Here is a 26627-nt window from a genome sequence, read left to right on the forward strand (position 1 = left end):
TGAGGGGTATTAGGAGAGGGTAAAGCGACATGATTGGACATATGTTCTAAGAAAATCACTTTGGGGACTGCATAGAGGATGGATTGGAGTGGGGAGAAAACTGTTGACTAATATTACCTAATGACCATTAATTAGACTGACTCATATTAAACTCGAAGTCTGCTACAACCCCCATATCTTTTTCAGAACACTGTTCTATTACAATGCCACCATTATCTTGTACTTGTACCCAATGTAAGATTTTACATTTTATGCTTGTTGAATTTCATCTTAGTAGGTTCAGCCCCATGCTCTAAGAGCCTGTTGGGATCTCTTTGAGTCCTAATTCTCATCCAGGGTCTTTCTTATAAATGTCATTTTCTGATGTTTTGTTGTTTTTATCAGTCACTCTTTTTTCATTAAAATTTTTTTTTAATCCATTCACATTCAGTGTTATTGGAGTCAAGTTTATATTTTCTTCCAATTGTCTCTAATACTGCTTTTTTCTGATTGAGGTTTTTTTTTTTTTTTAACTTGCTCTTGGATTTCTAAGACAACTCTTCTAACAGGGTGTCTTTCCTGTTCCCACACCTCTTTCCATTTGTTACCCCTTTCTCTAGTTTTGGATCTTTGATTAACTGATGAATTCCTTTTCCTTTTTTCCTATTATCTAGTTATCAAATTCTTTCCCTCTTTTTTTCTGTTAGTTAAGGTAAATAAAATCCTGGGTCCCTTTAGCTTAGGAACAACCCTACTGGCAAGTCAGTAGCTTTCACGAGCATCGTTCAAATCAACAATATTACTTTATTGTAATGCAGTAAATTTTTTTTTAATAGTATTAACCCTGAGTAATCCAGAAAAGGTTAATTTATGTGCATGGTAAACCAGGGAAGGACAGCATTAAGAAATGGGAAAAGGGGGCAGCTAGGTGGCGCAGTGGATAAAGTACCAGCCCTGGATTCAGGAATACCTGAGTTCAAATCCGGCCTTAGTCACTTGACAATCACTAGCTGTGTGACCCTGGGCAAGTCACTTAACCCTCATTGCCCCGCAAAAAAAAAAAAGGGAAAAGAACAGGATTTGGAATCAAAAGACCTGGATTAGAATATCCTGTATGACAGACAAGTAACTTAACCACCAGACCTCATTTTCGTCATGTGTAAAATGATAACTTGGACTACATATACCCAAACGTTCTAACCAATTTTTATGGTAATAAAATAATGCTTAAAATAAGATGTAATGATATAATGATACATAATAATGCATGTAATAGATTTTAGAAAGAATTCCATCAAGTTGTTTTTTTAAAGTTTTTGGTGCTTAAAAGTAGTAAGTAGCAGTTATCCAGAAAATTCCTTCATTCAGTTCATACTTAGATGGATCATTTTACTCTGTGCAGGCAGCTGGACGGATAAAGCATTTTAGGTGTGATCTAAAATGATTTTTCCTCTTTGATCTTATCAGAAAACAGTTCTCCAAGCATTACTCCACAGAAGAATATAGTTCAAATACTGCGCTCTAAAAGTGTGCCGACATCACCTGCTTCTTCACCACTAGTGCAGGCACGTAAGCTGTCAGGAAGTTTGGGCTGGAGTGTGGACAATTTACAAAATATTCCAGATGATGCCATTTCTACTCAACCAAAGAAAGTTAATTCTGGGGGGAGTGCAGAAATATTGAAAAAAGTCTACGAGGAGACATTAATCAGTAGTTGTGAATCAGCAAAAACCATGTGTGAATCAGAAGAATCACCTTCCCCACAAATTTTTGTCAATGATGTTCCAAAACCAGAGTCAGAAGAATACCCGTCGATTGTACTGGATAACAAAGATCCAAATGCAGATCTGAGATTTGATGGTGATAGTCCTGGAGATGAGTTCTCCTTACGCCGCCCTGATAACCTAAAGGGGCTATCTTCATTTCAGAGAAGCCATAGTACGATTGCAAGTTTAGGGCTAGCTTTTCCTTCTCAGAATGGATCTTCAGCTGCTGCACGATGGCCTAGTCTTGCTGACAAGAACATTGTTCCTGAAGATTGGGAAAACTTTACCTTCACTCCAGGTTATGAACAAACTTATAAGCAAACTACAAGTACCAATAGGTATGCAAATACTGAATTTTTCTTTGATGACATTAAGATTTATTGAAATGAAACAGATCTATTCTTTTACTTTTCAAAATTAGGGTACATTTCAATGACAAAAATTCTTTTTAATGATATATAGTATTCAATTCTATTTAACCACATGATTATTAGACAGAAAATTATTTAATCAAAGAAAACTTTTAAAGATAGTTATGTACACTTAAATATCAATGATGCTTTTGAGTAAACATGAATAAGTATTGTCAGAAAAGTTATTAAATATTAGAGACTCTATTCAATATTATAGGAATACTTTGTTATTAACACTGAACTCTCTGGTAAGTATCTTTCTTAATGTAGAGATAATACTTTCTCTTTCTCATTTTTAGTTCAACTGAGGACTGTCTGGTCCTTATATGCTGCGGGTTATATGACCTCTTACGTGGAGTTCTTCTGATCCTACCTGATATCATGCTTGAACATGTGATGGACAAACTTATTCAAGCAGACACACTTATAGTTCTTCTCAACCACCCATCACCTCTTATACAACAAGGAGTTATTAAAGTAGGAACAAATGTTATATATGACTTTTAATTTAGAAAATATATGTAAATGAATTGAATCTCAAATGTGAAATAACTGTTATGAAATAACTCTAAAGTTTAACTCAGTAGCAATAATGAACTAACCAAAAATCATAGTCTTTTGTTATTGCATTTTCTTTCAATTGCCAACCTCCATTTAGTTCTCAGTATTCTAGGTTAGTGCAGTATTTTGACAACAAATTCAAACATCTGGTTACTTTCAAATCATTTGCAATGGTTTGGAAAAAATAGGAATTTTGCATAGTGGATAATAAATTAATTTTGTCATTTGAGTGTTTCTCAGATACATAATAAAATTAATATATCTATTTACCTTTCATAGAATCTCAGATTTTATAGTTAGAAAGAACTTGAGGAACTATCTAGTCCACTTTGTATCCAAAAGGAATCCCCACTATAAAAATACCTGCTGGGTGACCATCCATTCTTTGCACTGTTTTTTTTGTTTTTTGTTTCAGTGTAATGAGGGTTAAGTGACTTGCCCAGGGTCACACAGCTAGTAAGTGTCAAGTGTCTGAGGTCACATTTGAACTCAGGTCCTCCTGAATCCAGGGTCAGTGCTTTATCCACCGCGCCACCTAGCTGCCCCTACCATCCATTTTTGAAACATAATGTTTAAAAGCAAACAAAACTCATATTTCTCAGCTTCTTGGAATAGGATTTGAAGTGATTATCTGATTGTTTTCTTCTGAGACCAAAAGCTATTTCCCCAGGCATAGAAAAAAAGTCCTATGTAAATCTATCATTTGAAATGCATATTAATGGTAGCTTAGTTTAATGTCAGTATATAAGTGTTTCTCAGATGCATAACAGAATGAACATAAAGATTTATCTTTCACAGAATCACAAATTTTATAAAGTGGGAAAGAACCTCAGGAACCCTCTAGTCCCCACCCCATGCCCCAAAGGAATCCCCACTATAAAAATGTTTGTCAAGTCACTGGCCATCCTTTGAAACTTGGCGTTTAAAAAGTTTAAATGGGATTTGGTGACTCACTTCCAAAAAGTTTTTTTCATATAGTTTAAAGTAATTATCTAATTGTTTTCTTCTGAGGTAAAGAATAGAGACTATTCAATATTATATGAATACTTTGTTATTGAGTTCTAAAAATCATGGTAACTGTCTTTCTTACTGTAGTGATAATACTTTTTCTTTATTTACTTTCCAACCTGAAGCTAATCAGAACAAACTTTAAATATTTTTTAATAAAAACATAATCAACTAAGCTGTCATAATCATTTTTTGCTTAGCTTCTTGCTGCATATTTTAGTAGAGCATCTAAGGAACAGAAAGATAAATTCTTGAAGAACCGTGGCTTTGCCGTGCTAGCCAATCAGTTATATCTTCATCAGGGAACTCAGAAACTTTTGGAATGCTTCATGGAGATGTTCTTTGGCCGTCCCATTATCCTTGATGAAGAGTAAGTGTGCTCCCCCCCCCCCCAATAATCTCTTACCTTTAGATTTACCCTTAGAGAATTTAGGAAATTAGTTAAAAGGCCATCTCAGATAAGTTACCTAATTTCTGTGGGCATGATGTGCTTTGAGAGGTAGAGTAGTGAAATGACTAGAGGGCTGAAACAGCATAAGGTGCAGAATGGTAGCAGATCTACATTGATAGAGGCAGTTCCCTCACCACCCTCTATACCAAGAAATCACAGGTCCAGACACTCTTGCCAAATACATACTTTGATGTGTTTTTTAATGTACTGCTAATATAATTTCCTATTCATGTTACCCATTAGTCAAAAAGAATATATTAGCTAGCCTGCATACTACATATGTGTTACTTGCCAGGCAGTGTTGAGAGCATGCTGGACCTTGAGTCAGGAAGATCTGAGTTCAAATCTGGTTTCAGACACATATTAGCTATGTGATGTTGGGCAGCCCACTTAACCTCTGTTTGCCTTAGCTTTCTCGTCTATAAAATGGGGATAAAATAGGTTGGCTGGGTGCTATAGTAAATAGAGCTCTAGGCCTGGAATCAGAAAGATTCCTCTTCTTGAGTTCAAATCAAACCTCCAATCCTTCCTAGCTGAGTGACCGTAGGCAAGTCACTTAACCCTGTTTGTCTCAGTTCCTCATCTTTAAAATGAGTTGGAGAAGGAAGTGGCCAACCATTGTAGTATCTTTGCCAAGAAAACCCCAAGTGGAGTCTTTTTTTTTTTTTTGAGGCAACTGGGGTTAAGTGACTTGCCCAGGGTCACACAGCTAGTAAGTATTAAGTGTCTGAGGCTGAATTTGAACTCAGGTCCTCCTGACTCCAGGGCCAGTGCTCTATCTACTGCACCATCTAGCTGCCCCCCAAGTGGAATCTTGAAGAGTTGGACACAACTGAAAAATGACCAAACAACAAGATAATAGCAATTGCCTCCCAGAATTGTGAGGATCCAATGAGATGATAATTGTAAAGAGTTTAGCACAGTGCCTTGCACATAGTGAGCACTATGTAAATGATAATAAGGCTTGTTTTGGCTCTCAAATGCTGCTTCTTTAACATTAGCCCTTTAAGACAACAAAGTCATTAAAATAGAGGAAATATCAGAATTGTTACAGATATTTTTCTCACTTTATACCTCATCCTAACCAAATGCTGTTCAATATGTATTTTTTTTAAAATAGATTTGATCTTGAAGAAGTGAAAAACATGGAACTTTTTCAGAAGTGGTGTATCATTCCGGTCCTCGGACTAATAGAGACCTCTCTCTGTGACAATATACTCTTACACAACTCTCTTTTTCTTCTTCTTCAAATTTTAAATTCTTGTTCTAAGGTGGCAGATATGTTGCTGGATAATGGCCTCTTATATGTGTTATGTAATACCATTGCTGCCCTAAATGGACTAGAAACAAAGTAAGTATTACATTATTACATTTGAAGTTGGAAAGAGGAAAATTGAATTTATATTTGGTCCTAGAAGTAATAGGGAGCCAGCAGGAAAGTGACGTGGTTAGTCCTATTCCTTAAATGGGTCACTTTAGATGCTATGTGGAAGAGGATCTAGAAAGGTGATACTGAAGACAGGGATGATAATTAGGAAGGTATTTTAGTAATACCAGTGAGAATCGATAAAACCCTTAACTAGAATGGTGGTCATATGAGTGTAGTCAAAGGGATGGATATAAGAGATTTTGAAAGGAGTAATCAACCAGACTGAGCAACTTGGTGACAAGACTGCATTGGAAGGATAGGATGAGGAGGTTGATGATTCCGGATAATGTAGGATGATAAGGAAGACCATGATACCTTTAATGGAAATATTGAAGTTCAGAAGAGGGATGAATTTCAAGATTCTTTCAAAGATGTAACTACAGAGAGAACTTTGATCCTCTGCTACTAAATATCGGATAAGGCATAAGGCAGGGAGATGTATGTTTACCAAAGCTACTTACCAGTGTCAGGGAGGGTACTTAATACAAAATCCAGATGGAGGTGATCAGTTCCTTCAGAGAATGCTGTTTGTAGATGGCATTTGATTTGTTTTACTAATCACTAGAACATTGAAAAGCCTCTTAAACCACACAGCATGGTTTGTTCTAACCATTTAGACAGGAAAAACTAAGGGGATGAAAAGTGCCCATTTTCCAGAATATGATATGCAGCTTTATAGACAGACCATGGAACTGTTTTATCAGTACCTATATCTTGCACAGTGCAAATAGTAAATTGGCCTCAAAATTAAATAGAATGAGGATCATAGGTTTTAGAGCTTTCAGGGACCTAGTCCAACCCCCTTGTTATATGGATAAAGAATCTGAGGAACAGAGAGATGAGTGGGTTGGATAACGTTTGGGAAATTGAGGTGCATTTAAAGACCCCAAGCTTCTCCCTGAAACCAAGGCTCATGTTTGTAACATCAGTATTCTTGTAATGATGCCATGTTTGCAAGTCTTAGAATCTCAGTCTTTGAAAATTAAGATTGTAGGTCACTAAGTCCCAAAGAACTAATGATAAAGCATACTATCCACCTCCCAAGAAAGACCTGTAGCATGCTATTTTTCACTTTCTTTCATTTTTCTTGCATTCAAGTTTTCATGTACAAAATGACTAATATGGTAATGTTTTACATAATTGTACATGTATAACCTATATCTAATTGCTTACCATCTCAGGGAGGGAAGAGGGTAAAGAGGGATAAAATTTGGAACTCAAAACTATAAATAAAAATGTTTATTATTTTTTTAAAAAAATTGTAGGTCACTCAAAGGACAATGGAGAGATGCATAGTGGGAATGAGTAGACTGCAATGTTGCCAGTGAAGAATTGCATAGGAAAAGTGGCATAAAAGATAATATTCAAGATGTATGACTGGAAAATTTAATGTCAGGAATATAAGTGCCAGGAATAACCAGTGGACAGCCCATGGTCTCCACTGGTATTCACATAATTACAAGAAATCTAAAAGAAGGCCACTAGCTTGTTGGGCAAATATGTCTGATAAAGAGTCAAACACTACTGAAATGACTGAATGACAACAACAGAATATTATATTACACTTGGAAAATGATTGCCTGAAGAAGACTTAAGCTGGGTTGATGGTGTGGGAGAAGCTGGGGCTGATAGATCACTTGAGTTTGGGGGTTCTGGGTTTTAGTAGAGCTGAAGCCACTCAGGTGTCCACATTAAGTCTGAGTAACAGGGCAGGAGAACTCAATCTTATAAACAAGATAGATTTTTAGCATTAATGAAAGGTATTATTTTAGACATTTCTGACCCTCCTTTCTGTTGGGGTTTTTGTTTCTCTTTTAGCATTCCTTTGAATGACTACAAATTACTTGTTTGTGATATCCAACAACTTCTTGTAGCTGTTACAATTCATGCTTGCAGTTCTTCAGGTTCACAATACTTTAGGGTTATTGAAGATCTTATTATATTGCTTGGATACCTTCAAAGCAGCAAAAACAAACGGACACAAAGTAAGACCTATGTTTTACAAGTTATTCAGCATAATTGTTGAAAATGAAATTTCAATATATAAACTTTTAAGTTTCTTTTTGGAGATAAATTTACTAATAAGGTTAATTTGACAATTATGTTAATTAGCTTTGTGATGGGGCCTTTATCAGGCAAAAATAAGAATACCAGTGGCATCTAAGAGATATGTTAGCATATCAGTGAGAATAACTGCCAACTTTGTTATAAATCTGGAATTTGAATTCTTAGGTTTACTGTAGAAGATTTGATGTTCTTTCATTTTCCTTTAATGTCTTTTTTGGAGGGGAATAGGGGGTTACAGCAACAAACCTGTGATTTCATTCCCTTATAACAGCAAATAACAGAAAATAAAATTTGAAAATCAGCCATTTCATTTAAAATTATTTCTTTAATTATAAAATGTCCTTTACTGTAACACATTTACTGAAAGAAAGGAATTTATTTTATAAGCTACCTTTTTGCAGTGAATAATTTTCTTATTATAATTTTTTTTGAAATTTTGTATTAGTCTAAAAGTTACATTCAACAGAAATTCTATTTTCACTAATGTCTAAAAATATTTTTACCTTAAATTTAACATTTTAATTTTGAAATTTATATAAGCTAAAAGCTGAGTGGCACTTTTTGATGTTGCCTAGAAATAAAATTGATATTTAATCAATTAATTATTATTAAAAGAACAAATTATTCATTAGATAGCTTCTTTAATATTTCATAGAAAGAACAGTTCTTATTTACTGTTTATTATTTGTTCTCAGATATGGCTATTGCTCTACAATTCAGAGTTCTTCAGGCAGCTATTGAATTTATAAGGACAACAGCAAACCAGGATACTCAAAACCTGACAGATTCATTCCAGTTTCCTTCTATTCCTCATCATACAATATTTCAAAAGCGAAAAAGTATTGCTGGTGAGTAATGAAATAAGAATATTCTAAATAGTATAATGGAAAATATAGCTTTACTCTCTCCTATAATGGTACCGTTTAAATTTTTTTCCATATTTGATGGTTAAGGAGGTCAATAAAATATTTTTAGAAACTTAAACTATAAATTTTAAGAATTCTTCCATTTCCTGATAATTATTTTGCTTTTTTTAACAATCTAGATCACAATATCATATCATAGTTACAATCTAAGTAACTTCTGAATGTGTTACACTTTAGTAAATATTGCTAGATTTCCTTGACTTCATAAAATTCTAAAGCTGAATATGATCTTGTGCCTATCTTCAGTCAGAATGAAAATAGAACTATAAAACACATCTCCAAATATAAACTCCACACATTTAATATATAATAGAATTATTCATTGTAGTCTAAAAATTTGTTCATGTTTAACCTGAATTTATTTTTTCCATATATTACACACTGCTATTGTCAGTAAAGAAAACTTAGAAGCTGTGTGGAAATCAAATTTTTAGGTTAAAAAAAATGTACATTTATGTTCTGGGCCCCCACCCAAAACATTTTAGCCACTTCCACATCTACAGCCTATTATCTCCCATGACACTTCAGAACTTCTGTTTTCATTGGTGTGAGGATTCCTGCATCTATGAACAATCCCTGAAATGCCTGTGCCTCTATGAGTCTTACATATTCTTTCCTCCTAACTCCCCTCTCAAATTATATTTTCCTTCAGTGGAGCTTTTTACCCATCCAGCTAGGCACAACATGTCTCCCTGCAGTCCTAGAAACTTGTTAGTTTTGGATGCTATTTTTCATGAATATGTCTTCCTGCCAAGTGAGGGCTACTTTAGTAGAATTTACCTTTCTTCCATGGGGGCAGCTAGGTGACACAGTGGATAAAGCACAGCCCCTGATTCAGAAGGACCTGAGTTCAAATCCGGTCTCAGACACTTGACACTTACTAGCCGTGTGACCCTGGGCAAGTCACTTAACCCTCATTGCCCCACCAAAAAACAAAAACAAACAAAAAAATGAGACTGAATTTACCTTTCTTCCTATGTTGAAAGAGAATGAATACTCTTAAAATTAGACTCTTAGCAAGCTTCGCTGATTCTTCATCACAAATACTAATCAGTTTTGTTCTTTCTTCTCTATTGCAACAACAAAATCTCTAGTCCAGGCTTTTGTTTGAACCAAGGTAATAATGCCCTTGACATCTTTACTCTCTCCCCTCTATAATTTTCCCACACATAGCAGCAAGGATTAAGTTTCTAAAAAAATGTAAGTTTGATCATATTCACATTGTTTATGCCCTCCAGTGGGCCTCCACATGTGTTTTGAATCATATTAAAATTGAACATGGACTTTGATTCTTTTCATCAGTAAGCTCACATTTATATAACTGTACCTACCTTCTATTACATTTAGGTTACTACTCTTCTAGCCAAATCAACTCAATTGCTGTCATCAATTTTCTTTTATACCTCCTAGCCATTTTATATAATTCCTTTCTTCTTTCTTTAGTTCTTTTTCCATTTTTTTTTTTGGTCCCTAAAATTTTAATCTTACTCATCCATTAATTTGGTTCTTTACTTTAGCTATTCTTAACCATTCTCTTCCATTCTGTGGTCATTTCTAGACCTTGGTTACAGAAAATTTTTGTGTTCCCATATAATTGTAGTTGGTTACATCATTTATTTTTATATCCTCCTGATCTGAAGGGTTCCATGGAAGTGATAATATTAAGTTTTTCTTGGAGAATAAGGAGGTGTAGTGAAATAATTTAAAAGTAAATGATGGGGGCAGCTAGGTGGTGCAATGGATAGAGCACCGGCCCTGGAGTCAGGAGTACCTGAGTTCAAATCCAACCTCAGACACTTAACACTTACCAGCCGTGTGACCCTGGGCAAGTCACTTAACCCCAATTGCCTCACTAAAAAAAATTTTTTTTAATTAAAAAAAGTAAATGATGAAAGAACTTATTTATTTTTTATTTTTTAAATAGTAAATAGTATTTTCTATTTTAGCATGTGACATAATGATTGAGCGAAGATAACAGTGACCCTGGGGCAGCTAGGTGGTGCAGTAGATAGAGCACCGGCCCTGGATTCAGGAGGACCTGAGTTCAAATCTGGCCTCAGACACTTAACAATTACTAGCTGTGTGACCCTAGGCAAGTCACTTACCTCCAATTGCCTCACCAAAAGAAAGGGGGAAAAAAGAGAATAATGAATATTAAATATTAGTAATTTTTAGGTAAATATAAATGTATATAGAAGTCCTAACATTTTATTCATGAATTCCAATGGGCCATCTTACATATTCCTTTGGGTACACACCCCACTTTGGAAACCACTACTAGAGACAATAAAACAATACTGTTTAAATTTCATTGACATTAGTCTGTTAGGAATGCAGGTATTCCTTTTATGGAAACTCATATATAATTTCATTGGGAACTATTAGTTTTATATAAGCAGGCACTTAAAATTATGGGGTTTTTTAGCATTCTTTTTTTAAAATTTTAAGTTCCAGATTTTCTCCTTCTCTCAAGCCCCCCCTCCCTTACCCATTGAGAAGGCAAGCAGTATAATACCCATGTACTTGTGAAGTTGTGCCCAAAAAAAGGCAAAAAAAATAGAGACAAAAAGTATGCTTCAATTGGCATTCAAAGTCCATCAATTCTCTCTGTAAACATGGATAGCATGTTGAATGCTTTGGAATTGTCATAGATCATTGTTATAATCAGAGCAACTAAGTCTCCCACAGTTGATCATCCTTACAATTTTGATGTTATTGTGTGCAGTGTTTTCCTGGTTGTGCTCACTTTACTTTGTATCAGTTCATATAAGTCTTTCCAGATTTTTCTGAAATTAAGGAATTTTTAAGTTAGAGTATATAATGCAAAACAGTATATGAAGCAATATAACCAGATTGAGATTCAGCAAGAATATGGATAATTTTGAAAGAGGTACTTTAAACCCCTGTTCCATTGGGAATAGGGTTAAAATGGACTGTTGCTGTGGTGAAGATGATGCAATATGTAATTTGATATACTAAGATATCGAATATTCTTATAATTTCAAACTCATAAGTGAAATACTTCATTCTAATGGAAGGATAGGAGAGACCCCTTAACAGAAACTAATTTATTCAGCAAAAGGATCTTGATATGGAATTCTTACCTTTTTTTTATATCCTTTTTGCAGTCTGGTAAAGTCTGTGAACCCCTTTCTCAGAATAATGTTTGTTGCCTCCATATTTGAAGGCCATTCCAAATTTCAGTTAGAGGTTAGTAAAAATAAAGATGTAATTTTCCCCCATCCAAATTCTGATATTATCCATAGATAGAAACTCCTAGAAATTCAGACAAGTTGGAGCTAGGTTACTTACTTACATAAAAGAATTTGGTTCCTGTAAAAAGTAGTGGTCCTTACAATAGTGTGGCCCATCAAAGTACAGCTAGTGATGGGATTTCTCATACATTAATTCCTCAAGGACAAAGGAATATTTTTGCATTTCTTTGTATCCCCTGCACTTAGCCCAGTGTCTGGCAGATAGTAGGTACTTAATAAATGCTTATTGACTGACTGATTAGAAACAACTCTGCCTAAAAGAATGACTCAGATATATGTTTAAAATGTTTTGTCATATTTTGTGCTTTAAATGATTTACGTACAGTTAAACTCATAAATGCAACATTCAGGAAATTGGTATGGTTGATTTTCTGATTACTTGAAGATTACCAAGAAAACCTCTTATGTCTCATTGAAAATCTTTCTTAAATGTGAATATACTTTCCTGCTTTAGAAAGTATAGTACAGGAGGCAGCTAGGTGGATAAAGTACTGGCCCTGGATTCAGGACTTGACTTCAGATCCGGCCTCAGACACTTGACACTTGACCCTGGGCAAATCACTTAACCCTCATTGCCCCATGAAAGAAAGAAAGGATGAAAGAAAGAGAAGGAAAGTATAATACATTATAATTTTATCTTTACCTGATGACTCAGGATATCATGGATCACCATACAGTTCTGTATATATGGAAGTTACAGAAAATTGATCAGTTTGTATCTGAGAACATACTCTGGAAATTTTTCTTCTTACATAGCTTAAATGTTTGCTTTCAAAAAAATTTACTTTTTTTCTCAAAGGTAACTATACTCAAAAGAGATTTAATTAATTGAAGGTACTGTCTGTGTTTTTCATTGGATTGTTCTGGTCAGTCTAATTTGTTGAGGTATTTTGTGATCTTGCAGCTAGATATGGATAGAGATAGAGATCTGGGCCTGAAGTCAGGAAGACCTGAGTTTAGATGTGTCCTCAGACACATATTAGACATGTCACCCTGGACAAGTCACTTAATCTCTGTTTGCCTCAGTTTCTTCAGCTGTAAAGTGGGGATAACAGCACCTACCTTGCAAAATTGTTGTGAGGATCAAATGAAATAATATTTGTAAAGCACTCAGCATAGTGACTAGCACATAGTAGGTGCTATACAAATGTTTTTTTCCTTCTCCTTCATGTTTCACCAATATCTTTACATCATAAGTACCTAGGCATATGTAATATATAATGATAAATGTGTAGTCTTTATAGATTTTTAGAAAAATTGATGTATTTTTAAAAAATTATTTAAAACAAAGGTTCAGTTGCAATGAAAGGTCCTGTTATTCCTCATCTACCAAGACGCCATTTTAGTTCCTATGGTCAACTTCCGATGCCCCTCTCCTTGAATCTGTTAAATCAAGAATCAAACCCTCAGCTTTCTACTGGATCCACTTCATGTGCATTTCCTACAGAAGCAGGTGCAGTTATAGCAGCTATTCCTACCTACTGAATTTGAGAAAGCATTTCTCAAGAAATGCTTTTATAATATTAAATAAATAATGCATGTGTTCAAAATTTTGATTACAGATCACTGGGATTGTAATCATTTTTCTGGTCTCTTCTATGTCACTGATTTCTACTTTATGACACTAAATATTGTGCAAGCAAAAGCTTTTATTGGCAGTTGTTTTATTATGACTAGAGCACAGAATAATAGTTGAAAACCTGTTGATAAAGTTGATGAATGTGAGGAAGTGAAACAGTGATGGTGTGAAAACTATTTTATTGCCCTATTCAGCCCTAGTTATATTGACTTGTAAACTTGTTTTTCAAAAGAATCAAACCTTGTAAACCACCCTCTTGCTCTGCAGATTTAAAACTGCATTTAGGGGGCAGCTAGGTGGCATAGTGGACAAAGCACCAGCCCTGGATTCAGGAGGACCTGAGTTCAAATATGGTCTCAGACACTTGACATTTACTAGCTGTATGACCTTGGGCAAGTCATTTAACCTTCATTGCCCCACAAATAATAAATAAAATAAAACTTCATTTATATTTAAAACAGTTTTTATAGAACTTTTAAAATTGAAAAGTACTGTTACACTTCTTCAAATTGAGGGAAAGGACCATATATTAAGTAAACTTTTTTTTTTATCCTGGCATTACTGTTTTTAAAAGTTGCAGCAACACAAGTTTCTTTGCTAAGAGTTTTAAATGTTTCCTTCCTTACCAACATTAGAATTTTCCTTTATTCTTTCATGCATGAAGGTCCCCGAAAATCTTCTCTTGTTCAATCTGAATCTCTTCTAATGAAAATGCGTTCAGTGGCAAGTGATGAGCTCAATATGATGATGCAACGGAGAATGAGTCAAGAAAATCCTATTCGGGCTTCTGAAACAGAACTCACCCAGAGACTGCAGAGGCTTACTGTGTTAGCAGTTAGCAGGCTCATTTATCAAGGTAGCTACGCAATATAAAAATTTAAAGTGATTCAGTAGAGTTTTAGATGTGTATGCAATGTAGCTATTTTGGTTTCTCTTTTTCTGACCTACTAAAGGAACAGCTGAATTTGAGAGACATTTTCTTGTGCTCCTGTCACTGGTAGAATTCATTCATTCCACAAGCATCTTACTGTCTACGACACATTATGCTAGGAACTGGGGATTCTAAGACAAGAATAAAACAGAAGGTGCCTGCATTCCCCTGTAGAGAACACTAGGTAGATGAATAATGATACTGATAGAATGTGGTATTTCATATGTATTTAAGATACAGCGGGGTAGGGGCAGCTAGGTGGCACAGTAGATAGAGCACTGGCCCTGGAGTCAGGAGAACCTGAGTTCAAATCCAGCCTCAGACACTTAACACTTACTAGCTGTGTGACCCTGGGCAAGTCACCTAACCCCAATTGCCTCACTAAAAAAAAAAATAAAGTGCAGTATTTGAAGCAATACGACAAAAGCAAAGTATAATATCCTCTTCTTATTTTGTGGTTATACTTCTGGTACCTCAGCTATTTGGAACACAGCTATACACCTCAAAGTAATAGAAAAAGACCTATGAGCAACAAGAAAAAGAGCTACAAAGTCTGAATGACCCCCAGGATTTTACCAATTGACTTTAAAATTAAGGTTGTTGAGTTTGCAGGTTTAATGATCACTGGAAAACTTCAGTTGTTAAAAAAGCAATTCAAGTTCTATTATTTTGATACTTGTTCAACAGAATAAATATTTCTACGACACGGGATGAATTCCTGAAAAGTTATTTATAATTAGTATTTTAATAAATCTAGATCATGTTAAAGGCTGTAGGAGTTCTCCAATCCATCAACAAGCTTTTGTTAAGCATTCGCTCTCCGCCAGGTGCTGGGCTAAGTGCTAAAACTCTTAAAGGAATCCTGCAGTGAAATCTTGGTAGGCTGAAAGTTCTTCTTTAATACAAATGATCATTCTTGGGTTTATCAGTTTTATAAATTGAAATTTTCCTGCATGGACTTTTTTTTAAGGCAAAGCAGAATTCTTTATAAGAAATGAATAAAAAAGAGTCCAAAGTAATAACAGTTATGAGTAAATGCTATAGAATAATTTTGTGTTCATAACCCTAAAATATTTAGTTAAACCAGTATTTGTTGAATGTATATTACATGCAAAGGCACTATACTCAAATGCTTCAAAGAGAAATAAAAATGAGTCCCTGTTCTCAAGTAGCTTCTAGTCTGGTAGGGAATATAAATAAATATATAGGACACTATAGTATAATAGGTACTGCTTGAGATAGAGCCACAAAGAGTGTTAGATCATATCTGGATATTTGTTCACGTGCTCTCCAATAAGCCTTGCTCTAAAGTAATGCAACTTACTCAGATTTTTCAGAATTGTAAACTGCTTCTGAACTGAAAAAGAGAAGAATTTTATATATGTCAGCATCTTGACTTTATAGTTTCCTTATAAGTAATTCACTAGAAAATCATACTTTGTGAAGTTTTATTACAATTATAATTTACAATGGATTGCTTTATTTAAACAGTGGGCTTTTTATCACTCACAGCATCACTTAATTTGATATCACTTTTGAAAATCAATATGCCAAATAAATGAGGGAAATATATTTATAGAAACTTATCAAGTACTCTAAGTCTGTGAGCCTATGGTCTGTGAGCTTGATTATAATCATGTGAATTCAACCATTTCAGTATTTAGCATATTTGAATAAATTTAATTATATTTTAAATGAGAATTGTCTTAAAAGAAATAAAATTTTTACTTAATATAATTTTAGATGAATCAGTTTCTAATCTTTTAACTTCATAGAAATATTATGTTAAGTGAATTTCTAATCCTACTAGAATGTTTTAGTGGTAGCGTTAAATCCCATTAACATAGATTGGGTGTCAATGACTTAATTAATTTTTGTTTTCTCTTTATGTTTATTTTTCTATTAAAAGAATTTAGTCCAGATTTTATTGATATTCTGAGTACACCAGAGACCACAACTCAAGGCACAACCTCAAATTCTGAGGCTGGAATTTCTGAAGAGGAAATTCAACATGAACAGCTTTCCAATTTGAACCCATTTCAGAAAGAAATGTTAATGACTCTGGTAGAAGGAATGAGAATAGCACTTGTAAGTAATTATGTGGAAGGTTTCCATTAATTCTTAAGGAATGGAGGTTTTATCTTTCTCTATTATGTTTTCAGAACCTATTTCTTTTGGGATTCTCTTCCATTATGCCTTCTGATTCTGAGATTGCTTAGATAAAAAAGTAATAGAGTACTTTAAATAGTTTCCATGCTCATTTGCTCTCCTCCAAAAGAGTATTCTCTATACAGTAATGATTGCTCAGTCTGTACCCAGGGAATCATTTTCCTGTATTGTAGCTGAGTGAGGCCAGCAAAGTATGAAATAGCTGGTCATTAATGTTGGTATGATACACCCTTCTTTTCTTACTTTGTTTTTGAAAGTAGTTAGAACTATAACTGAAAACTATGTTCTTAGACCTCTTTTTAATGTGATAGGAATAAGCTGTTATTGTATAAAGTAACTCACTGGCAAATTCATTCTTTTCTTGATTGAAGGGCTCAAATAAAACCAATACTTCCAGACAACAGTGGAATAAAATTCTGTTGTCTTGTAAAGAAACATTCCGCATCCAGCTTGGGAGACTCTTGGTGCATTTATTGTCACCAACCCGCCCTCCCCAAGAAAGGAAGCAAGCTTTTGAAATAATGCATCAACCAAATCATCAGGAAATACTGCGAGACTGCCTCAGTCCATCATTACAAGTAAGCAACTCAGTATTTAGCTTTCAGATAAAACAGCACATATAAAATTTCACAGATGAATTACTGGAACGGAAATGTATCGTCTAATATAGTGAATGGTCATTTTCTTAAACCAAATAAAGACCTGAGCTTGAATCTTTCTTCACTTACTTGCTAGCTGTATCAACCTGAACAAGTCCCTTAACTTCTCTCAGTTTTGGTTTTCTCCTTTATAAAGTGGGGATAATAATAGCACCTACTTCATAAGGTGATTGGGAGATCAAATGAGATGATATTTGTAAAATACCTTGTTAACTTAAAAGCCTTATGTAAAAGTTAACTAGTTTTATAATTATAGTTATTATTTTTTATTTTATCTTAATAGTATTTTTCCAGTTACATTTAAAGATAATTTTCAAGATTCATTTTTATAAGATTTTGAGTTCCAAATTTTCCCTCTTCTTCCATTCCCTCTCCCTTCCCCAAGATGTCAAACAATCCATCATTATTGTTATTAAAGATTAGTTTAATGTTATAGCTACCCTGACCAATATGTAGCAGAGTAAAAATGTGTCTATTTTTTGGTAAAGGAAAATTAATGTTAACTAATGTTCTAGACAATACCCTACCTTTGTACACGGTTCCCAACCCCTTCTTTCTATGGCCAATTCACTAGATTTGAAAATTTATAAGTACCAGATCTGAATTCTATGAGAACTTATTTTGTTCTGAAGATTTCTCTGAAAAAATTTTCATTTTTAGTATATGTTAGCCAAGTAACCATTAATAAAAAGTTCAGGCACTACTATACATAATTTATATTAGCACTAAATTTGTGGCATATGAAATAGAAGATTTGTATTGAATGTACTCCTGAATATAGCCCAAAGTGGAACACTTTAAAAAAGAATTTTAAGTTTAGACATATTAGTTAATATCTTTATATAGTTGTCTAGAACTAAGCCATACTTGAAAAGGCAAAGAAAAACCTGAACATAGAAACGTATTGCTATCCAGTTTTATATCTGGGGACAACATGTCCCATATTAAAAGCCATAAATCAATAATAATAGTAGTAGTGGTGGCAGTAGTAGAAGTTGTAGTAATAATAATTGTAGGGGGCACCTATGTGGCGCAGTGGAGTGGGGAGCTCATTGAGTGGGGAGACTGTTCTTTTAAAAAAAAAAATCCTAAAGACTTAGTACACTGCTTGGCACAAACTATACACCTAAAAATCTTATTAATTGATCAATTTTAAAATTAATTAATTAATCTTTTATTCATTTTCTATTTATTAAATTTACAACTTCCTTCTGTTCTCTTCTGTGCATTTCTAAAAATGTTTCTTTGCTATTTTTTTTTCTTCCCTTTTTTTTTTTTTTTTTTTTTTTTTTTGCATTGCTATTACTCTCCCTCTCTTCCTGAGGCAAGAGAGAATGGTACAGTGGTTGGAATGCTGGACCTGGAATTAGGAAGACCTACATTCACATCCAGCCTCTGCTAGCCTGGGAAAGTTTCCTCAGCTATAAAATGGGGGTCATTCATTCTTATCTTACAGGGCTGTTGTGAGAATAAAATAAGAAGGTATTGGGGGAAGCTAGGTGGCGCAGTAGAGAAAGCACCGGCCCTGGATTCAGGAGGACCTGAGTTCAAATCCAGCCTCAGACACTTGACACTAGCTGTGTGACCCTGGGCAAGTCAATTAACCCTCATTGCCCTGCCAAAGAAACAAACAAACAAACAAAAAGAAGGTATTTATAAAGTTCTTAACAGCGCCTGGCACACAACTTGTACACAATGTTTGCTCCCTTCTCCCTTTCCTTTTCAAATCTCTTCTCTCACCCTATTCCACCCCCTTGGCCAGTAAAAACCTTTCCCTGGTAATACGACAACCCAAATTATGCCATCTTGGTCATATTTGAAACTATGTATCTTATCCTGCTCCTATAGTCAGTACATTTCAACCAGGAAGGTGGAGGGGTTTTCCTCATCACAATTCTAATTTTAAGTCTGTCAAAGGTGTTTTCCTTTACTTTACTATAGTTGCTTTATAAATATAGGTTGATTTGTTCTTGTCACTTCACTCTGTCATTTCGTATGTCTTCCTAGGTTTCTCTGAATCCATCCCCTTCGTCCTTTCTTGTGGTACAGTAATATTCCATTTTATTCATGTACCATAGTTTATTTAGCTGCTGCCCAGCTAATGGACAACTACTTTGTTTCCACTTGTTTGCTGCTCAGTAGAAAGTTCCGCTATAAATATGAGTCCTGTCCTTCTATCCTTGATCTCTATGGTGATATATGCTTAATAATGGTATCACTTGGTCAGAGAGTATGCACAGTATAGTGACTTTTGGGGTGTATTTCCAAATTGCTTTTGAGTATGGCTGGATCAACTCAAAGCTCTAACAAAGAATTAGGGTGCCTGTCCTCATACAACTCCCTCAGTGGTGGCCATTTTCTTTTTTTGTCATCTCTGCCAATCTTTGTGAGAGTGAACCTCAGGCTTATTTTAATTTTCATGTCTCATTATTAGAGGAATGAAATATTTGAATATAATTGTTGAAAACTTGGGTTTCTTCCACAGAAAACCACCTGAGGAAGTTCAGAATGATGCACAAACAGGATAACTATGAAAGTAACATATTGAACTTCTTAGATACTTGAAAAGAAAAACAAGCTATATGTAATAAAGAAATAGAAAGTTATAGTTTTACAGATAATCACATTATTCTGTTCTGCTCTGTACTGGGAAATATGCTACATGGAGTATTAAAATCAGAATTTTAAAAAAAGAAATATTATGTACAAAAATGTAATAGTGCAGTCTTTTTTTATGCATCATCTGAGTAGGAAGTATCTTGGATGAGTGAATTTTCTAAATAACAAAAATGCTTGACAATAAAGGCCTAAATGAAATGTTTATAGATAATTGTAATGCTTAAAAGCCCATCCTTTTAAGCCTAAATGCTATTATTTTGCATTGCTTAGGGTAGAAATATTTCATGCTAACCTCCATCTTAAACAGGGTAGAGACATTCTCCAAGTTACCAACAAATGAAATAACATGAAAAGTGCTTTGTAAACCTTAAAGCCCTATATAAATGCAGGATGTTAAATGCTAGTTAGCAACAGGTTATGCTCCAAATGTTCATTTCTAAATTATTCGGTACTCAGAATAAATTTTCCCAAAGAAAAATTATAGTTGATGGTTTTATTACTAGCCCTTGAAAGACTTTAATATATAATATGACAGAAATACTGTTTGCAGTGGTTTAATTTTCTGTCACTATAATTTTAATTGCAAATATACAGTATTCCAACTAAATTATGGGTTAAATTGTCCTGTGGCCTAGCCTGGGAATATCATAGACATTTATAATACTGATTTCTTTTATTCACTTCACTGTCAACATCTGAACCCTTCTTCCAGGTGAGAAACTAGGGGCCTGTGCCCCAGTGTTGGTGAATAGAGAGTTTACAGCCGTTCAGAATGTGAAAATTGTAACTTGGGTGTTAATGTCTCAATAGTTAGACATTTAATTTGAACATGATTTGATATTTTCCTTACAACTCATTACAATAATTGTGAACATCCATTATACTTAGAATCATAGATTTAAAGTTACTATAGAAGGGATCTCAGAAGTGACAGTCCAACCCCATCATTTTACAGATAAAGAAACTGAGTCTTATAAAGGAGAAGTGATTTTTTTGTTTGTTTTTGTTTTTAGACTTTTATTTTCCAAATTACATGTAAAAGCAAATTTTGACATCAATTTAAAAAAAAAAAAACTTTGTGTTCCAACTTCTCTTCCTTCCACCCGTACCCCAAGAACTCAAACAATTCAACATAAATTATACATAAAAGAATACAGACTAAGCTTAGATCTAAGATTATTCATTTGTATTTCTACTTTCTTATTTCTCTAATTGGTATCACCTTTTTGTTGTCTAATTAATTCCCAAACAATAAAAGTTAATCCCTCGCTAATTAAAGCTCAGAGGCTTCTTTTTCTTAGTGGTCTGGGAGATATATAAGGGAAAAGTTAAAGGGGGAATTTAATGCTTGTATATCCAATTTTAAATTTCACAAGGGTCTTGTATTTGAAAGTCAAATTTTCTATTCAGTCCAGGTCTTTTCATCACAAATGCTTGAAAGACCTCTTTTTCATTGAATTCCCATTTTTTCCTCTGAAATATTACAATCAGTTTTGCTGGGTATGTAATTTTTGGCTGTAGTCCCTGTTCCTTGGCCCTCTGGAATATCATATTCCATGCCCTCCGGTCCTTTAATGTAGATGCTGCTAGATCTTCGGTTATTGTGACTGTAGCTCCACAGTATTTGAATTCCTTTTTTCTAGCTGCTTGCAATATTTTCTCCTTGACCTGGGAGCTCTGGAATTTGGCTATAATATTCCTGGAGGTTTTCCTTTTGGGATCTCTTTAAGGAGGTGATTGACGGATTCTTTCATTTTCTATTTTAGCTTCTGCTTCTAGAATGTCAGGACAATTTTCCCTCACAATCTCTTGGAGGTTGGTGTCCAAGCTCTTGTTTTGGTCATGGTTTTCAGGTAGTCCATTGATTTTCAAAGGTTTCCAGGTCAGCTGTTTTTCCAAGGAGATATTTCACATTGCCCTCTATTTTTTCAATCAATTGGATTTGCTTTACTGTGTCTTGATTTCTCATAAGGTCACTAGCTTCCATTTGTTCAATCCTAATTCTTAGGCAATTATTTTCATCACACATTTTTTTTATCTCCTTTTCCATTTGGCTTTTCAAACTGTTGACTTTTTTCTCATGACTCTCCTTCATCACTCTCATTTCTCTTTCCATTCTTTCCTCCCTCTCTCTACATCTTCCTTCTCTCTCCTACTTTCTTTTCAAAGTCCCTTTTGAGAGCTTCCATGGCCCGAGACCAGTTCATTGTTTTGTTTTGTTTTTTAAAGAATTAATTCTCCCAATATATTTTTTTATTTTTATTTTTTTATTTTGTGGGGCAATGGTTAAATGACTTGCCCAGGGTCACACAACTAGTAAGTGTCAAGTGTCTGAGGCTGGATTTGAACTCAGGTACTCCTGAAACCAGGGTCGGTGCTTTATCCACTGTACCACCTAGCTGCCCCCAGACCAATTCATATTTTTCTTGGAAGCTTTGGATGTGGGGGACCTGTGTTTGATTTCCTCATCTGATGGTGCCCCTTGATCTTCCTTGTTGCTGAAGAAGCTTTCTATAATTCTGAACTTTCTTTGCTTGCTCATCTTTTGCTTGACTTTAAACTCTCCACTGGGAGGCCCTGTTTTTCAGTTCCACTACTGTTCCCAGCTTCAAAGGGTCCCAGGTGTTTTGGTTTGAGGGAGGGCAGGTTTTACTTTCCCCTGGCCTGCTCTCTGGACCGAAAATAACCTCAAGCCTACTTACTAAACAACCAACCAGCAAAGCTTTCTGTGTCGTGGTTCTTAGTTACGAAGAGCCTGCACCCCTCCCCAACCTGGGCCTCCCACTGCTCAGGATTTCTTCCTGGTTCCCCACTAGGGTGGGACAGCCAAATTCCTCCCTAGGACCCACTGATACTCCTGTACTTCCCCCCCAGCCAACCATTCAGCCCTCTCACCCGACTGCATGCTCAGTTCTAGAAGACGCTGGTGCTATAGCTGATACAGAGGCTCTGGGGTAAATTCCTCCAGCGGCGTGGATGGGGTCTCTGTTGGCGTGATTGTGGGGTTGGACTTTACTCATAGTCCAGCATGGCCTCCTGCAATCTATCTATAGCTAGAGAATAATCTTAGCCCATATTTTTGTGTGTTTTTCTGCTCCAGGGGTTTTCTTTTATTTCTGTTTTTGGGGTAATTGTATCAGGAGCTCTGTGCATTCAATTTCTTTCCTCTGCCATCTTGGCTCTGCCCTGAGAAGTGAATTTTATATGGGTCGTAAGTAGAAGATGCAGGATTTGAACCTAGGTCCTGTGATTTTGTGCCATCCTACAGTAACACCTTCTGAGCTCACTAAGATGTATTTAACTCTCTGCCCCCACACCTCATTGCCTTGATGTCTTTTCTAGTTGAGAAGAACTCATGGCATGGAAGAAGAGCTGTGTGGACTTGAGGCAGGAACCCAAAGTTTAATATTACCTCAGAGATTTACATGGTAGTTTCATCATTTTTCCACTAAGAGCCTTAGTTTCCCTGTCCATGAAATGAGGAAGTAGTGCATTACTGTTAGTGGTTATCACTCAGTGTAACTATTTTTTCCATCTCTTTACTCATTTGTCACTTCTAGCTTTCAGCATCCTCATTATTGTGCTGGCTTTAACCTACTGTCCCTTATAAACTAGGGCAAAGTTCAAAGTGGCCAGGGAAATGAAATAACCAAATTTTTTATCCTGCCAAGTCATTACACCATGGTCTAAAGACTGCTTCTTTCCTCAAGAGTGGAGTAAAGCACTTGGACGTTGTGACAGGCATTTTCATGTCAGTGTAGAGTTATTTTCACTATCTACTTATAATCTCATTCCTAATGATTGAGGTTGTAAGCAGTTTCAATTGTAGAAAGTAAGGGCATTTCTTTCTATGATTTTAGACTAATGCTTCAGTAGTATGGCAACATAAAAATAAAAACCTCTGCTTTGGAGATTATTTTTAAATGTTGAATTTAGATTGCACTTAAAATTTTGTTTTTCAAGTTAAATAAAGAATGTCTCTTTTAAGAGACTTCTAGCTGAAAATATTCTAGTCATTTAACATTTTCTTAATTTGCCAACTTGGCAGGGCTGATGCTCATAGTCCATGTGTCTCTGTTGGTCAGGTAGCAGCTGTCTTTTGCTTAATTCATAGTTTTCTGTTAAAACACTCATCATGCTGTTTTCACCATTGCATATGCTTATCTTATGCTTTGGAGGAATGACAGTATGAGTTAATAATATGTTAATTTAAATATCACTAAAAAGTATAATGGTCTGTTGTTTTCCAATTGGTTGTTGACATTTCATAGAATCACAAAATTTTAGAGTTGGAAGACTTGGACCATCTAAACCAATCTGTACCTCAATTAAAAAAAAATTTTTTTTTTAAGTAACCTTTACAATGTACCTTATAAGTAAGTGTTCATTCAACTTTTGCTTGAAGACTTACCAGTTACCTCCCAAAACAACTCATTTCACTTTGGGTTTGCTCTGTGCATTAGGAAGGTTTTCCTTGCTATATGCCTAAATTTGCCTCTTTATAACTTTTACCTTCTGGAGCCAAACAGAGCCAGTTTCACAGATTTAGAACTAGAAGAGATTGCAGAAGTCATCTAGTCCAGAAACATCAAACTCACAAATAGCACTAAAATGTAATTGGGAAATGTTGAACAAAATAAATAAAAATGCAATACAGCATAGACAGTTACTTTGTGATTTTCTAAGTCAGTCCACTTTCTATAGGGATCTGTTTCTATTTGAGTTTGATACCACTGATCTAGTCTAACACCCTCACTTTACAGATATGGAAACTTAGGTCAAATCAGGTTAAGTGACTTGCATAGTAACATAATTAATAATGACAGAGCTGAACTTGTGCTGACATACTCTAGCTATGTGCTAGTTTTCTCTCCTCCACTGGGCCACACTGCCTCTAATCTCATCCCACTTCTCTGTGATAGCCCTTTAGGACAGCTTTCGTGGTTCCCCTGAGTTCTCACTAGGGCAAACATCCCAGTTCCTTAAATATGTCATCATATGGCCCTTCACAACCCCAGTTCTTCTCTGAACACTCCTGAAACTCCTTCCTAAAATGTGTTGTGTCATGAAAAGCCAGAGAAGAGCATATCCAGGAGAGGGCAGTCAACATTGTCAGATAACAAAAGAAGGTCAGGCATCTAGGCACAAGGGCTCTGAAGTATAATGATGGTTGTGTGAGTGGAGAAGAGGAGACATATAGACAAGGTAATACGAAGATAAGAACAAGATTTTCACAAGTGATTGGATAACCTCAAAGAGCTCATCAGCTAACACAGAAATAGAATGTGAGGGCGAGGGGAGGGAGAGAGATTTGAGGAGTAGAGGATGACAAGTAAATCATGAACCTGAGTGAAGATAGTGGTGCCCTCACCAGTAATAGGGATATTGGGAAGAACAGAAGATTTGGGGAAAAGCTCATGAGCTCAGTTTGGACATGTTGAGTTTAAGATATCTACAAGATATCTCATTTGGAATGTCAGAAAAGCAATTGGAGGTCAAGAGAGAGGTTAAGGGCCAGATAAATAGGTCTGAGAATAGATGGGAACTGATGAGATCACTAAGTAAAATTGCACATAAAGAAAAAGAGGGTTCAGTACATAGCCTTCAGGGACACCTTCAATTAGTGGGCATGGCCTGAGTGAGGATCCAGCCAAATATACTGAAGAGTGGTCAGATAGGTTAGGAGGAGAACCAATAGAGAGCACTACTGTGAAAAGAAAATGTAATCAAATGTGTAACACTGTAGAGAAGTCAAAGAGGATCATTGGTAACTGTAGAGAGCAGTCTCATTAAGGCTGTCATTGTCAGTGATGTTAATGAGAGAAGTGCCAAACTATTGTAGAAGGTTAGATATCCCAATATCCTTGTGGATACTACATCTACGGATACGATTTATAAACCTTTTACAACCTGACAGATGGTCTCAGCCATTATTTGCTGAAAATCGCCCCATGTCCAACTTACTAATGAACTTTTAAAATATAGCTCATTGGTCCTGTTAACAAGAGTTATATAGCCTATCATTCAACCCATACTGAAAGCCTTTTAGGACCTTCTAGAGCTTGTGCCCTGCTGAAATAAAGAAGAAGGAATGGACCTGTGTTTTCCTTAGTGTAGGGAACTCCCAAAAGAGAAAGCTACTTCCAATGGTGCAGGTCAGCACCTTATTAACAATTCAGTGTTGAGTTGGCTTCAGTAGAGGTGTCAAACTCTAACAGAAATGGATCCTTGCTGTGCATATTGGCTCAGAAAAACCACAAATTGCCATTCACTGTATCATAGTTTTATTTATTTTGTTACACATTTCCTAATTATAGTTTAAACTGGTTATTACTAAGGTTAAGTGACTTGCTCAGGATCATACAACCTGTGTATATATATGAGATGGGATTTTAATTCAGCCTTTCCTGACATCAGAGCTGGCTCTCTATCTTATCTCTATTGACATAGCCTTTTTTTTCTTTTTTTTTTTTTTGCGAGGCAATGAGGGTTAAGTGACCTGCCCAGGGTCACACAGCTAGTAAGTGTCAAGTGTCTGAGGCCAGATTTGAACTCAGGTACTCCTGAATCAAGGGCCAGTGCTTTATCCACTGTGCCATCTAGCTGCCCCCGGCATAGCTTTTTGAAACCCAGAGTCATCTTTACAAGATGAGACATCAAAGTATAGGACCATAGTTCTGTTTAAAATATTAATTTTTAATTAACAAGATTGTTCTTTGGGACAGTGAAGCATTTCCTTGTTTTTGCTAGTTTCAGAAAATGTTTTTTCCTTCCACCTTCAGTTTTTTATATTTA

At 35.3% G+C, this 26627-nt stretch overlaps 1 protein-coding gene across 1 annotated transcript in view; it reads left to right on the top strand.

Annotated features, from left to right (window-relative positions):
• The window catches only part of LYST (lysosomal trafficking regulator), a 205181-nt gene that overhangs the window by 100521 nt on the left and 78033 nt on the right, over window positions 1-26627 (top strand). The window contains exons 23-31 of the mRNA XM_044002844.1: window positions 1447-2083; window positions 2458-2635; window positions 3928-4097; window positions 5299-5529; window positions 7426-7592; window positions 8370-8522; window positions 14119-14310; window positions 16295-16473; window positions 16926-17132. Coding sequence (XP_043858779.1) covers window positions 1447-2083; window positions 2458-2635; window positions 3928-4097; window positions 5299-5529; window positions 7426-7592; window positions 8370-8522; window positions 14119-14310; window positions 16295-16473; window positions 16926-17132 — 2114 coding nt within the window. The remainder of the gene's footprint in view (window positions 1-1446; window positions 2084-2457; window positions 2636-3927; window positions 4098-5298; window positions 5530-7425; window positions 7593-8369; window positions 8523-14118; window positions 14311-16294; window positions 16474-16925; window positions 17133-26627) is intronic.

Source organism: Dromiciops gliroides, chromosome 4 (assembly GCF_019393635.1).
Source record: "Dromiciops gliroides isolate mDroGli1 chromosome 4, mDroGli1.pri, whole genome shotgun sequence".
Lineage (NCBI taxonomy): Eukaryota > Metazoa > Chordata > Mammalia > Microbiotheria > Microbiotheriidae > Dromiciops > Dromiciops gliroides.